Below are 16,573 nucleotides of genomic sequence, written 5' to 3'. Positions count from 1 at the left end.
AGGGACAGTTCTCTGATTTTGGCTCTTTCTTCTTTTTATATGTGTGCATTTATCGATATAAATTGGCCTCTGAGCACTGCTTTTGCTGTGTCCCAGAGGTTTTGATAGGAAGTATTTTCATTCTCGTTGCTTTCTATGAATTTCCTTATTCACTCCTTGATGTCTTCTATAACCCAGTCTTTTTTCAGGAGGGTATTGTTCATTTTCCAAGTATTTGATTTCTTTTCCCTAGTTTTTCTGTTATTGATCTCTAGTTTTATTGCCTTGTGGTCTGAGAAGATGCTTTGTAATATTTCGATGTTTTGGACTCTGCAAAGGTTTGTTTTATGACCTAATATGTGGTCTATTCTAGAGAATGTTCCATGTGTACTAGAAAAAAAAGTATATTTTGCAGCAGTTGGGTGGAGAGTTCTGTATAAGTCAATGAGGTCAAGTTACTTGATTGTTGTAATTAGATCTTCTGTGTCTCTATTGAGCTTCTTACTGGATGTCCTGTCCTTCTCCGAAAGTGGTGTGTTGAAGTCTCCTACTATAATTGTGGAGGTATCTATCTCACTTTTCAATTCTGTTAAAATTTGATTTATGTATCTTGCAGCCCTGTCATTGGGTGCATAAATATTTAATATGGCTATGTCTTCCTGATCAATTGTCCCTTTTATCATTATATAGTGTGCTTCTTTATCCTTTGTGGTGGATTTAAGTCTAAAGTCTATTTTGTCAGAAATTAATATTGCTACTCCTCTTCTTTTTTGCTTATTGTTTGCTTGATATACTTTTTTCCATCCTTTGAGTTTTAGTTTGTTTGTGTCTCTAAGTCTAAGGTGTGTCTCTTGTAGGCAGCATATAGATGGATCGTGTTTCTTTATCCAGTCTGTGACTCTCTGTCTCTTTATTGGTGCATTTAGTCCATTTACATTCAGGGTAATTATAGATAAATAAGTTTTTAGTGCTGTCATTTTGAGGCCTTTTTATGTGTGTTGTTGACAATTTCATTTTTCCACTTACTTTTTTGTGCTGAGGCGTTTTTCTTAGTAAATTGTGAGATCCTCATTTTCATAGTGCTTGACTTTATGTTAGTTGAGTCGTTACGTTTTTCTTGGCTTTTATCTTGAGTTATAGAGTTGTTATACCTTTTTGTGGTTACCTTATTATTTACCCCTATTTTTCTAAGTAAAAACCTAACTTGTATTGTTCTATATCGCCTTGTATCCCTCTCCATATGGCAGTTCAATGCCTCCTGTATTTAGTCCCTCTTTTTGATTATTGTGATCTTTTACCTATTGACTTCCATGATTCCCTGTTATGTGTATTTTTTTTTTATTTAATCTTAATTTGTTTTTGTGATTTCCCTATTTGAGTTGATATCAGGACGTTCTGTTTTGTGACCTTGTGTTGTGCTGATATCTGATATTATTTGTTCTCTGACCAAACAATATCCTTTAGTATTTCTTGTAGCTTTGGTTTGGTTTTTGCAAATTCTCTAAACTTGTGTTTGTCTGTAAATATCTTAATTTCGCCTTCATATTTCAGAGATAGTTTTGCTGGATATATGATCCTTGGCTGGCAGTTTTTCTCCTTCAGTGTTCTGTATATGTCGTCCCATTCCCTTCTTGCCTGCATGGTTTCTGCTGAGTAGTCTGAACTTATTCTTATTGATTCTCCCTTGAAGGAAACCTTTCTTTTCTCCCTGGCTGCTTTTAAAATTTTCTCTTTATCTTTGGTTTTGGTGAGTTTGATGATAATATGTCTTGGTGTTTTTCTTTTTGGATCAATCTTAAATGGGGTTCGATGAGCATCTTGGATAGATATCCTTTCGTTTTTCATGATGTCAGGGAAGTTTTCTGTCAGGAGTTCTTCAACTATTTTCTCTGTGTTTTCTGTCTCCCCTCCCTGTTCTGGGACTCCAATCATCCGCAGGTTATCCTTCTTGATAGAGTCCCACATAATTCTTAGGGTTTCTTCATTTTTTTTAATTCTTTTATCTGATTTTTTTTCAGCTATGTTGGTGTTGATTCCCTGGTCCTCCAGATGTCCCAGTCTGCATTCTAATTGCTCGAGTCTGCTCCTCTGACTTCCTATTGCGTTGTCTAATTCTGTAATTTTACTGTTAATCTTTTGGATTTCTACATGCTGTCTCTCTATGGATTCTTGCAACTTATTAATTTTTCCACTATGTTCTTGAATAATCTTTTTGAGTTCTTCAACAGTTTTATCGGTGTGTTCCTTGGCTTTTTCTGCAGTTATCCTAATTTCATTTGTGATATCTTTAAGCATTCTGTAAATTAGTTTTTTATATTCTGTATCAGATAATTCCAGGATTGTATCTTCATTTGGGAAAGATTTTGATTCTTTTGTTTGGGGGGTTGGAGAAGCTGTCATGGTCTGCTTCTTTAAGTGGTTTGATATGGATTGTTGTCTCCGAGCCATCACTGGGAAACTAGTTTTTCCAGAAAATCCGCTAAAAACAAATGCAGTCAGACCCCTATCAGAGTTCTCCCTCTGGCTCAGGCTATTCAGATGTTAATGAAGCCACCTGGGGAGGGTGGGGGAGGGAACAGAGAGATAGGAGAGTAGCACCTCAGAATATAGCCAGAGTTGCTTGTCTTGCTTGGAATGACTATTTTATCTGAGATTCCCGCGGGCGCATCGCCTATGTGTGCTGGCTGTGTGGAGATTGCCCCCGGGGGGTCTGGCCCGCTGGAGTCACGGTCAGATCCTCCGCTTCCAGCCCCACGCCCAACGTCAAGGCTCCCCTACTGGGACGGTGCACTCTCGACTCCAAAATCAGTCGCTGCCTCCCGGGGACTTCTCGTCCCTCCAGCCGCGTGGCCGTGCCGCCCCCGCGAACCAGGTGGGCCCCCTCCCGGGGTTAGTTCAGATGGGTGGAGCAGCTCCCCGTGCTTGTGCAGTGACCGAGTGTCCCGGCTGGGACACTGTTCTCCCCGCTCCAATACCAGTCGCTGCCTCCCGGGGACTTCTCCTACCGGCTGCGTCCCACTCCGCCCGCGCGACCCGGCTGGGCCCCTTCCCGGGGTTAGTTCAGGGGGGTGGAGCAGCTCTCTGTGCTTGTGCCGTACCTGACTGGTACGCTGGCTCCAGGCTCTGGAAACAATCGCTGCTTCCCCGTATTAGTTTGTTCTCCGTCTCTAAATCTGTGTTTGTTGTTCAGGGTTCGTAGATTGTTATGTATGTGATCGATTCACTTGTTTTTCCGTGTCTTTGTTGTAAGAGGGATCCGAGGTAGCGTCTGCCTAGTCCGCCATCTTGGCTCCGCCCCAGCAGAATTCATTTTTATGAGGTGGTTGGAAATGAGTTAGAAATAGTTTCAGGAAGAGAGAATTTGTAATCACACTAATATTTACAGAGTTACCAAAACTCAGGAAAGTCTTGGCTACTAGTTCAACATCATTACCCGATATCTGAAAATCACTTGACCTCATCCTATGGAAAAATTTTCATTTGAATCTGGAAATATCCATTTTTATTTATAAAGTCACCCCACATTCAAGTAGCATCATCCAAGCACAGTAAACACTTAGACAGGAATGTACGTATATAGAAAAGTAATTGTTATTGCAAGGAAAAATATGGTATATTCAAAGATATTAAACTGTATTTTTTAGTAAGTCTCAAAGACCAAGCAATCCCTAGAAAAGGACATCATGTCTGGTAGAGTGTCAGCAAAAATGAGGGAAACCCTCAATGAGATAGGCAAACACAACAGACACAACAACGAGTTAAAACATATTAAAGATCGTGAAGATGATGCAGGACCAGGCAACGCTTAGTTATGTTATACCTAAGGTTACCATGAGTTGGAGTAGGCTTGACAACATCTAAAAACAATGTGGTGGATTAAAGATGGCTTCAAATTTCTTTGACCCTCCTCTCATGGAGAGGTGGGTTCTACATTCCCTTCTCTTGAATCTGGGTGGTTTCTGTGGCTGAAGTGATGCTGTGCCAGTTTCTGAGACCAGGCTTACGAAATTGGCAGCTTCCACATCCTTTGTTATGGAACACTTGTTCTTAGAACCATCCACCATGGTATGAGGAAGCACAAGCTATCCCACAGAGAGTTCCATATGGAAAGGAGCCAAGGTCCCCAGCTACAGCCCTGTTTGAGCTCCTCGCCAGTGGCCAGCACAAACTTGCTGGCATGTGAGTGAGCCGTACTGGAAGTGGATCCAGCCCTATTTGAGCTGCCCCAGCTGATGCCTCATGAACATAAATGAGCCTTCATGGGCCAATTCCTGACCAAATTGCAGATTTGTGAGCCAAATAAATGATTGCTATTGTTTTAAATCACTATGCAGTAACAGATAATTGGAACACTTCATAAATACTGGCTGAATGAAATTGAACTAAATAAAAGACTTACCTTAACTCCAAAAGCTTTCAAGTAAAACATTTCTATTGGCTTTACGCCCATTTCGGTTTTGACAAATTTTGGACTTCCCCAAATTTGGATATGGATAGATATTTGAAAGTGATTCTTCTTTTGGCAAACAAAAGCTTCATCTGCTGGTGAAAAATTAAATCCTTTGTCGCTGATAACTCGATAGCCTACATCAGGTCTATGAAAAGAGGAATAAAAAAAGCAGCTGTACAAATATTTTCTACACATTTTCTTTCATTAACCATATTAATTGTATAAACATTTCAAGAAAATGTATTGTAGAAAGTACCTTTTGCTATATTTAATCTACCAATTTCTTGAGCTTTTACTAAGGAAATGAAAATGGTATTTCAAAACACAGCTGGCTCTTGTTTTTTATCTTCTCACAGGGGAGAAGTGCAACTCTTGCCAAACAGAAGCATTGTTTTCTCAGACTGCCTTACCCCTTTGTGCTTTCTAGGCTTTTAATTTGATGTCATAATATAATAGCAAGATGTAGGCTAGAGTTTGGAAAGTCACTATATTACTAAAATTTGGGAAATATCTGGGATATAATTATTCTCATTCCTCCTTTAAAAAAGTTAACCTCTACATCTAATCAGTAACATCACATTCAACAATAATAATTATTAATAATGTTAATAATAACAATAATCACTCATATGAATGGATATTTAGGTGGGGTCTGAAAAAAGTAGTAGACTGGCTAGAATTACCAGGAATAGCTTTAAACCAGGTAAGATTAACTAGAGCCAGTCATACTACTTATTAAAAACTTTTTTTCACTAGAGTGTGATCACTTCTTTTTATTTTCCCAATCCGTTAGTGGAGCCCTGGTGGTGTAGTGGTTAAGAGTTCGGCCGCTAATCAAAAAGTTGGCAGTTCAAATCCACCAGCTGCTCCTTGAAAACCCTGTGGGAGAGTTCTACTCTGTCCTATAGGATCGCTATGAGTAGGAATCGACTGGAGGGCAATGGGTTTTGGTTCAATCCGTTAGTAACACTGAAAACCTACTACGGTGGTTGTTTCTGTAGAAAGGAATAAGATGGTGATGGGGTGGCTAACCAGACTTTTGCTTTACCTGTACTGTTGTATTATTTTCAATAACAACGTGTTGTGTATTACATGCTTAATACTATTAAAATGTTAACTAAAATATATTAAAGGCATAACAATAAGTAGAGAAGAGAATGCAAAAGTTGAAAATTTCTTTGGTATTTCCTATGCACGTTATAAGTATGGAAAGTAATTAATTCATTAAGGTTCCTATACATGGGTTCTTCCTTAGGAAAGAAGCTTCTTCCCAGATTTAACACAAACAGAATGGGGCAATACTCATTCTTGTGCTAAATCTCTACCACTGTGTGGTTCTTTGCATCCGGGAATCTCAATTTGGATGGCTGCCTTTAAGATGAACAATATAGAGTTGCTAAATTTTCCTCTAATTCAGAGACAGAAAACATTAATGGGTCTTCTGGGAAGAGTGTTCATATTCTTTGCAAGTTAAGCACGTTCCCAATGGATCAAGTTACTGGGCAATTGATTACCCTCAAGTAGATGATCAGTCAAAGGCTCCAAAATAATAGTGCCCCCAAGCAGAAATCATACTGCCCACCAGCAGAAATCATACTGCCCACCAGCAGAAATCATACTGCCCACCAGCAGAAAAAGGAAAACCCATTAACTGAAGGATTTGATAAAGACAACATATTTTATGCCATCTGGGAACTTTATATTGACTCAGGTTTCCAGAACTAAACTGCTAATTTGCTCATTTAAAGGCTAGATAGACTGAATTGTATAGATTTTAGTACAGAGGGTAATAAACACTGTCTTGGTTAAGAAAAAAAGTAAATATCTTTTTGTGATGTTGCAAGTTTCTCTGTCAAAAATGCTGAAGAAGCTAAGATTTACAACGCAGATATGAGCATTACCCTGAAATTTAAGGACAGCTGTAAGCAGAAATTTAATCAAACAACAAGCATTCTACTGTTGAAGATTATTCTGAACCATACACACCAATCTCTGGTTAAACAAATCTATTCCATTTATTGAAGAATGGCAAATCATCAAAAATGAAATGGAAGGCATAAACATTGATATCCTAGGCATTAGTGAGCTGAAATGGACTGGTATTGGCCATTTTGAATCGGACAATCATGTAGTCTACTATGCTGGGAATGACAACTCATAGAGGAATGGTGTTGCATGCATCGTTAAAAACAACGTTTCAAGATGTACCCTGAAGTACAACGCTGTCAGTGATAGGATAATATCCATACACCTACAAGGAAGACCAGTTAATACAAATATTATTCAAATTTACACACCGACCAGTAGGGCCAAAGATGAATAGAAGATTTTTACCAGCTGCTGCAGTCTGAAATTGATCGAACATGCAATCAAGATGCATTGATAATTACTGGTGATTGGAATGCGAAAGTTGGAAACAAAGAAGAAGGATCCGCAGTTGGAAAATATGGCCTTGGTGATAGAAACAATGCCGGAGATCGAATGATAGAATTTTGCAAGACCAACGATTTCTTCATTGCAAATACCTTCCTTCACCAACATAAACGGCAACTATACACATGGACCTCACCAGATGGAACACACAGAAATCAAATTGACTACATCTGTGGAAAGAGACAATGGAAAAGCTCAATATCATCAGTCAGAACAAGGCCAGGGGCCGACTGTGGAACAGACCATCAATTGCTCATAGGCAAGTTCAAGCTGAAACTGAAGAAAATCAGAGCAAGTCCACGAGAGACAAAATACGACCTTGAGTACATCCCACCTGTCCATATACTGCTGCAGCCGTTTTGAATGCTCTTCAGCAGAATTTTGCTTGCGTGTTATATTAATGATATTGTTCTATAATTTCCACATTCGGTTGGATCACCTTTCTTGGGAATAGGCATAAATATGGATCACTTCCAGTCAGTTGGCCAGGAAGCTGTCTTCCATATTTCTTGGCATAGATGAGTGAGCACCTCCAGTGCTGCATCTGTTTGTTGGAACATCTCAATTGATATTCCATCAATTCATGGAGCCTTGTTTTTCGCCAATGCCTTCAGAGCAGCTTGGACTTCTTCCTTCAGTACCATCGGTTCCTGATCATATGCCACCTCTTGAAATGGTTGAATATGGACTAATTCTTTTTGGTATGACTCTGTGTATTCCTTCCACCTTCTTTTGATGCTTCCTGCATCATTTAATATTTTCCCCATGGAATCCTTCACTATTGCCAACTAGAGGCTTGAAATTTTTCATCAGTTCTTTCACCTTGAGAAACGCCGAGCATGTTCTTTCCTTTTGGTTTTCCATCTCCAGCTCTTTGCACATGTCATCATAATACTTTACTTTGTCTTCTCGAGAGGCCGTTTAAAATATTCTGTTCAGTTCTTATACTTCATGAATTCTTCCTTTTGCTTTAGCTGTTCAATGCTCAAGAGCAAGTTTCAGAGTCTCCTCTGACATCCACCTTGGTCTTTTCTTTCTTTCCTGTCTTTTCAGTGACCTCTTGCTTTCTTCATGGATGATGTCCTTGATGTCATTCCACAACTTGTCTGGTCTTCGGTCACTAGTGCTCAATGCATCAAATCTGTTCTTCAGATGTCTCTAAATTCAGATGGGATATATTCAAGGTCATATTTTGTCTCTTGTGGACTTGCTCTGATTTTCTTCAGTTTCACCTTGAACTTGTCTATGAGCAAATGATGGTCTGTTCCACAGTCGGCCCCTGGCCTTGTTCTGACTGATGATACTGAGCTTTTCCATTGTCTCTTTCTACAGATGCAGTCAATTTGATTTCTGTGTGTTCCATCTGGCGAGGTCCATGTGTACAGTCGCTGTTTATGTTGGTGAAGGAAGGTATTTGCAATGAAGAAGTCGTTGGTCTTGCAAAATTCTATCATTCGATCTCCGGCATTGTTTCTATCACCAAGGCCATATTTTCCAAAAATGGCTGCAGCAGTATATCGACAGGGAACTGCCAGAAATTCAGGCTGGTTTCAGAAGAGGACACGGAACCAGGGATATCATTGCTGATGTCAGATGGATCCTGGCTGAAAGCAGAGAATACCAGAAGGATGTTTACCTGTGTTTTATTGACTATGCAAAGGCATTCGACTTTGTGGATCATAACAAACTATGGATAACACTGCGAAAAATGGGAATTCCAGAACACTTAATTGTGCTCGTGAGGAACCTTTACATAGATCAAGAGGCAGTTGTTTGGACAGAACAAGGGGATATTGATTGGCTTAAAGTCAGGAAAGGTGTGCATCAGAGTTGTATTCTTTCACCATTCCTATTTAATCTGTATGCTGAACAAATAATCCAAGAAGCTGGACTATATGAAGAAGAACGGGGCATCAGGATGGGAGGAAGACTCATTAACAACCTGTGCGTTATGCAGATGACACAACCTTGCTTGCTGAAAGTGAAGAGGACTTGAAGCACTTACTAATGGACATCAAAGACCACAGCCTTCAGTATGGATTACACCTCAACATAAAGAAAACAAATATCCTCACAACTGGACCAATGAACAACATCATGATAAACAGAGAAAAGATTGAAGTTGTCAAGGATTTCATTTGACTTGGATCCACAATCAACACCCATGGAAGCAGCAGTCAAGAAATCAAAAGACGCATTGCATTGGGCAAATCTGCTGCAAAGGACCTCTTCAAAGTGTTGAAGAGCAAAGATGACACCCTGAAGACTAAGGTGCTCCTGACCCAAGCCATGGTATTTTCAGTCACATCATATGCATGTGAAAGCTGAACAATGAATAAGGAAGACCGAAGAAGAATTGACGCCTTTGAATTGTGGTGTTAGCGAAGAATATTGAATATACCATGGACTGCCAAAAGAACGAACAAATCTGTCTTGGAAGAAGTGCAGCCAGAATGCTCCTTAGAAGCAAGGATGGTGAGACTGCATCTTACATACTTTGGACATGTTGTCAGGAGGGATCAGTCCTTGGAGAAGGACATCATGCTTGGCAGAGAACAGGGTCAGCGGAAAAGAGGAAGACCCTCAACGAGGTGGATTGACACAGTGGCTGCAACAATAAGCTTGAGCATAACAACGATTATAAGGATGGTGCAGGACCAGGCAGTGTTTCGTTCTGCTGTGCGTAGGGTCGCTATGAGTCAGAACCGGCTCGATGGCACCTAACAACAACAACAACAAAGATGAGCCCAAGAGACAGAAAGGGCCACATAAAGCAGCGACTCCATCAGCCTGAGACCGGAAAAACGAGATGGTGCCCAGCTACCACCCATCACTGCCCTGACAGGGAACACAACAGAGAATTCCTGATGGAGCAAGAAAACAGTGGGATGCAGATCTTGAATTCTCAAAAAAAAAAAAAAAAAAAAAAGACCAGCATTAATGGTCTGACTGAGACTGGAGGGACCCTGGATGTCATGGTCCCCAGACCCTTTGTTAATCCAAGATTGGAACCATTCCTGAAGCCAACTCTCCAGACAGGGATTGGACTGGACTATAAGATAGATAATGATACTGGTAAAGAGTGGGCTTCTTGGCTCAAGCAGACACGTAAGACTATGTGAGCAACTTCTGACTGGAGGCAAGATGAGAAGGAAGAGGGGGACAGGAGTTTGTTGAATGGACACGGGGAATACAGGGTGGAGAGGAGGAATGTGCTGTCTCATTAGGAGGAGAACAGATAAGAGTACACAGCAAGGTTTGTATAACTTTTTGTATGAGAGATCGACTTGATTTATAAAGTTTCACTTAAAGCATAATTAATTAATTAATTAATTAATTTTTTAAAAAGTCACTTACAATTTTTCATATTGGCTGTTTAATAAGCTGTGCCAGGAGACACTTTGGTACGGCTGCCACTTCAGAGCAGGAGAGCACTGGTCCATGAGCATTGCACTCTGCCCCTCACTTTCATGGTCTTGTACTTCGCTGCTGTAACTCCTACTTGTCACTGCAAAGAAATAGGTGGGTTAGAGGTCTCTGCCAGGCCAGTTTTCGTAGACTCACAGACAGATGCATGGAACTTATGAATAGGCCATGTATGAGGGAGAATGAGGCATAAATGAGGCAGAATGACCACGTGGAAAGTGTCACGTCTGGGGAGGCAGGAGGCATGCTGCTAGCCTGTTTCCCCAGCTGCCAAAAGATGATTGGGCTCAGTCATCCCTAAGGACCTCTGGTGGGTATTTGCTGGAAACTTTGTCCTCTATTGTCTATCTATCCTATATCCTGCATAGCTTCTTCTCACTTCTAGTCTGTATGGTTCCAGTGATGTCCACTGCCAGCTCCAGGACAGTAGGCAACCCAGCTTGATCAATCAAAGTACAGCATTCAGAACTTGCATCAAGGTTGGACACATGGCCTAATCAGTCTAAGTAGAGCGAACCTCAGGATTTCAGGGAATGCGGTTCAAGGATGCTCACTCTGTTCCATTGGATTTGAACCTGTGGGAAACATCCCCAAGAATTGCTGGCACCATATTGGGATCATGAGGGGAAAGCCTGTCTAGAAATTATGCCAGCATTGCAGAAGGCAGACTTAAGAATGGAGGGCACCCAGTTCCTGATGATGTGACTTGAGTTCTGAGATCCAGCCCTAAGATCTTGGGTTACAGAAGCCAATAAATACTGCCCCCTCCTTTTTCTCTCTTGTTTAAGGTAATCTGAGGTACTTGGTGTCTTGTTTTTGTTTAGTGAATTGCAACAAATACATACTAATTTTTTTCAGGCCTATTGCAGCCCCCCAATTCTCACCTAGCTTTTTGAACTTAGATGAGTTATTCACTTAGTGTCTTATTTCCCTCCTCTGCAAAACAGAAATTAAAATCACGTGTTCTGCTGTCTTACAACATTACACAAGCAGAGAGCATAAGGTAACAGAAATGAAAGCACGTTCAGAAGTTAAAACCAAGATAAAGTCACAGGGAAGATCTTGTTAGTAGCAACATCAACCATATGAAATTCCCACTTGTGTAGGTCAAAAATGGTCAAATAATGACAATTTCACATGAACAACCTAACCATTTTCGCATAGTCCTGGTAATAATTGTTTGTCTTGAGTATGCCTCCCAAATTGTATAATTCCAACTCAGATAATTTTTATGTAAAATGCTATTCCTACTTTTGCTGTTTCCCTTTTAGCTCCTTTATTACCACTCATGCCTGACATAAGACACGAAAATGAACTGGTGGAGGTTCAGACGATCAGGTGCAGGCTGTAATCAACAGTGCAGAAATATGACATTAGCTCCCGTGGAGTGTGCACTTAGCCCACATCTTAGAAAATTCAGGAGAAAATGGCTGGGCTTTCCTTGATTCATCCAACCTTTCCTTTCTTTTTCCTTCCACTGAGAACTTCCCAAAACAAGTAACAGAGCTGTTTGGGGTTTTCTTTTGATCCCTAATATCATGAAAAATGTATTTTTCTTAGAGCATCACTATTAAATAACATGCAAGCAAAATATCTTTTTTTTTTTTTTTTGTAGCATGACTTTTTGGAAAGATTTTTCAAAAATCTTGAAACATTTTCTTTCTCAGCTTAGAGTGCTGGAGGTGGGCAGTGTGAGGCACTTTTCTTGCCCTCACCCCTCCAAAGGAAAAAAAAAACCCTTTCCATGGTTTTCCTGCTGGCACCAAATTCAGAGAAAAATGGAAAGTAGTTCTTTCATCTTTCCTTTCTGTTTCCTATAATGGAGAGAGGGGAAATGAAGGGTCAAGAGTCTGGAGTTTCGAGTCAGACAGAGCTGGGTTTGAATCCAACTCTGTACTTAATGGCTGTACAGTCTCAGGAAAATGATACAAGCTTTCTGAGCTCCAGTTTCCCCATTTGCAAAATGAGAGTAACAAAACAATACCTTCCAGGATTGCTGAAAGGACTCAATGGGTAACGTGTGCAAAATGCGGAGCAGTGTCTGCCACCAGTTAATGGTTTAAACAATGATGCCTTTACTTGTTATTAATGTACTGTATTTGTTTCAACTCAGGTGACTCAGTTATTCCTAAGTTTTGGCAAATATTTCTGTTCTATGCCTCCATGGTAACTCTACCTGATTTGAAATAACTAACACTGTATGCCTGACTGAATACCAGCTAACTCAGGCCCTTTCCCACTCAAGCATGACAGCAAGGTCAATGTGCCAGGGAAGCCGCCAAAGGCTGACTCCACTGCTCCAGATGCTGATGGGGAGGGTCAGCATTGGGCAGGGGACATTGTCCTCAAGGACAATTGCATTTCCTGCCTTTTCCATACAGCAGCAAGAGTATAGGGGGGGGTCTACCCCAAAAAGAATGACATAGCTGGACTTCCCTGGGTACTGGTTATCGGGTTGTGAGACATGAGGGGACAAAATCTGGGACCACAAGCCCACACTGAATTCTAGGAACAAGCTTGAGCCCAATGCTGGAACTTAATATTATTATTGATAGTAATAATAATAATATCTACCACTATGGAGTGCTTTCTGTACCACAACTCCTTAAATCACCTACAAGGTAAGGATCCTTTTTTCAATTCTTTTTCTTTTTTAAGATGAAGTATAATATACATAAAGAAAAGTATATGAATACAACACAGTTTGACACTTTTTTATAAAAAAAGAATTCTGTGTAACTACCACTAGATCAAGAAATAGGTGGCCAAAGCAATGGCTTGTGCTCATCTACTAACCCAAAGATTGGTGGTTCAAATCCACCCAGATGTGATATGGAAGAAAGGCCTGGCAATCTGCCTTCATAAACATTACAGCCAAGAAAACCCTATGGAGCTCTTCTACTCTGTAACACAGGGGTTGCCATGAGTTGGAATCAACTTAATAACAATGGGTTTGGTTTTTGGTCTGAGGACCCCAGAAGGCACCCTCACCTTCACCCCCTTCCAATGACTGACTACTCCCTCTTGCCCAAGAATAACCACTATCCTGAAGTTTAACACCAGAGAGGAGTTTACAGAAATGAAATCATATGGTATGTTCTCTTATGTGCTGACATCTTTTGCCCAACATTAGGTTTATGAAAGTCATTATTATTGCAAATGACAGCATATTCATTTTTATTCCATTGCATGACTATACCACAATTTATCCTTCTGTTATTTTCATTTTTTAGTTATTATAAATCCTGCTGCTATGGACTTTCACGTGCATGGCTTTTGGTAGGCATATATAGATATGTTAGGTACGTTCCTGGGGGTAGAATCTCTGGGTCATGTTTTAGCAGATGCTGCCAAATAGACTCCTAAAGTATTATGAGTTAAAGATTCTTAATCTCATTTAACAAATGTGGAAACTGGGGTTCAAAGACCTGAAACAACCTGCCCAGTGTCACAGCTATCAAGTGGAAGAGATGGAATTCAAACCTTCCTTTTCCTTTCAGGTACTGAGGATTTCCTGAGAAGATCTAACAGCAGAGAAGCAGAAGTGCGAAAGCAGAAAGCTGCCCAAGCCCTAGCCTTTTGGAGAAAACTGAGAGCTAGTGTTTGACTACCTTTTAAAATAGTTTTTTCTTGTGCATTACTTTATAAAAAACCTTGGAGATGAGTAAAGTAGAAATTATGATTCCCACTTGAGAATCAAGAAAAGGAAGGCTTAGAAAGTCTCCAGTTACAGGCGAGATGAGACAGGCACTTTTTCTGACCCTGTGATGTGAATTTAGCCCCTTCATTTCTCACTGTGTGTCAAAAGGCCATGCCTATTGGGCTGGAAAATACTTTTCTAGTTGGAGTTCAGACCATGTGGGGCCAAAGCCAAAAATCAAGCCAGTTGCCATGGAGTCAATTCCAATTCATCACAACCCAATGTGTTGCAGCGTAGAACTGTGCTCTACCATAGGGTTTTCAAAGGTGTGACTTTTTGGAAGCAGATCACCAGGATTTTCTTCCGAGGCACTTCAGGGTAAGTTGAAACTGCTAAGCTTTTGTTAGTAGTTTAGTGCTTAACTGTATGCACCACCCAGGGACTCCATGTGGGTCTAGGAACCCTTTTGAATTTGGGGTTCAGAAAGGTGTGGCCAGGAACCACCCAGCAGGAGCCTACCCACCTGCTGCTTTCTATCTAAGCAAAATTCCACATCTGCCCACACCAACCTAGTAATCCTACATTGTGAGCCTAATGGGGATCTTGCAACCCTGAGCCAAAGCACGCTGCTTGGGAGAAAACCCCAAAACCAAACCCATTGCCATCGAGTCGATTCCGACTCATAGTGACCCTATAGGTCAAGGTAGAACTGCCCCATAGATTTTCCAAGGAGCACCTGGTGGATTTGAACTGCCAACCTTTTGGTTAGCAGCTGATCAATTTAGAATATTTTCTCCCATCAAAACCCAACAATCTTACTGTTGCCTACAAGACTGGCATGAGCTCCTCCTTCCTCCACCAATGTGCCATTTCCCCACAACCTTTGTGACAACCCCTGGCCTCTGTAACATCAAACGAGTTCTCCATTAGGAAAGCTTTTGCTGAAAATATAAGCTGTAATTAAAATGCAGTAACTGGAGTAACAAGTTTTTGCCTTTTTTTTTGACCCTGGGGGCCTGCTCATTTTCATTTTGGAACTATTGTCTCGAATAGGACTTAAACAAGGAAGGGATTTAGGATTTCCTATCTGATGGGACATTTTGGTTACTCTTCTACGGCTGATCTCTGGAGACTGTGAAAAATCAATGCCTCCTCAGGGAACAGGAAGAATAAAGCCAGCAAAGGATGGAGCTCTAGCTCTACAATGGCTGGGATGATCCGAACAGCCATCTGGCTTGGTGAGGACAGTCTTGGAGGGTCTGAGTGACTTGCCAGGTATACCCTCAGTGAGATGGTGCACCTGTAGGAGACTGAACAGATGGTTCTCTCGTCTGGCTAGGAATTTACCCAGCCTTTTGTAAATTTTTTTTTTTTTGTGTCTGCAAATCATAAAGAAGGTGCCAAGTGATTATAGAGATTCCTGAAGAAATTAGGGTAACCTGCATAGGACAGGGCATACAAAACCAGAAACCAAACCAATTGCTGTAGAGTCGATTCCAACTCATGGTGACCCTATAGGGCAGAGTAGAACTGCCCCATAGAGTTTCCAAGGAGTGCATGGCGGATTCGAACTGCCGACCTTTTTGGTTAGGAGCCATAACACTTAACCACTACACCACCAGGGTTTCCAGGAAAGGGCATGGAGAGCTGTATATTACTGCAAAAAAGGAAAGAAAAAAAAAAAAAAAGTTGCCATCAAGTTGATTCCAACTTATAGCAACTCTATAGGACAGAGTAGAATTGCCCCATACAAGGGTTTCCAAGGAGCGGCTGGTGGATTTGAACTGACAACCTTTTGATTAGCAGCCAAACACTTAACCACTGTGCCACCAGGGCCCCAGCTATATTACTGAAAAAGGGAGCTTTAATCAGCATTCTGTGTTTCTAGGGTAGAAAAAGAAAAGTCAGGCAACTGCTGGCCATGGTGGATCTATGTAGAGGAAAGGAGGTAGTAAGAGGCTTAGTAAAGGCTAGATGCCCAGTACAATTCTGACACAACATTCCTGGGGGGTGGCAATGTGTGAGATTTGGCTGAGGGGTGAAGTCATCCACTGAAGGATTACCCCAGCCCATGCTGGAGCTGAGGCCAGGCATCCCCCAAGGGGACCAGCAGGCTCTGTGAGGCCCAGAGGACCAGGTCTTATTATGTGGCTCTGAGGGGCAAAGGCCGCAACCGGCACTGGTTAGACTGCGTCTTTCCCCACTCAGCTGATAAAGCCACACTCCCCTCCTTTCGGGGCAGTGTAAACCTCAGCAGTTCATGGACTATAGTGTGGGGACTTGGGGGCAGGGGGCAGGCAAGAGGGATATCTTGGACTTCTTGCCAAGCTGACACGTGGGGGTAGAAGAAATGTGACTTGGTGTCCTGAATTTGAAGCACTGCACACTGCCTACATTTGAACACTTATAGTGGCTAATAGAATTAACCTGGGATGTAATCTTTTCCACCAGTGTCACAGCATTTACCCTAGAACCAATTCGTCCTCAACCTGATGAGGTCTGTAAGCTCAAAACATGATGTGCCACATGTTACATAAGACAAAGAGCAAAGACTCATCTGACCACTGAGGCATCAGATGATTCTCATGAAAGATTTCTAAAATAATTTTACAGGATTGAAAAGATCTCCTGGGAACATGCGGGGT

At 41.2% G+C, this 16,573-nt stretch overlaps 1 protein-coding gene across 1 annotated transcript in view; it reads right to left on the bottom strand.

The window, feature by feature from the left end:
* MYRFL (myelin regulatory factor like) overlaps window positions 1–16,573 on the bottom strand; it is a 136,160-nt gene that overhangs the window by 97,542 nt on the left and 22,045 nt on the right. The window contains exons 5-6 of the mRNA XM_049884964.1: window positions 10,220–10,370; window positions 4,379–4,574 (exon numbers count right to left, since the gene is read on the bottom strand). Of these exons, the coding sequence (XP_049740921.1) occupies window positions 4,379–4,574; window positions 10,220–10,370 (347 nt within the window). The remainder of the gene's footprint in view (window positions 1–4,378; window positions 4,575–10,219; window positions 10,371–16,573) is intronic.

This window comes from Elephas maximus, chromosome 4, assembly GCF_024166365.1.
Source record: "Elephas maximus indicus isolate mEleMax1 chromosome 4, mEleMax1 primary haplotype, whole genome shotgun sequence".
NCBI lineage: Eukaryota > Metazoa > Chordata > Mammalia > Proboscidea > Elephantidae > Elephas > Elephas maximus.
The sequence above is the reverse complement of the archived record's forward strand: the minus strand, read 5'-3'. Positions and strand labels throughout refer to the sequence as shown.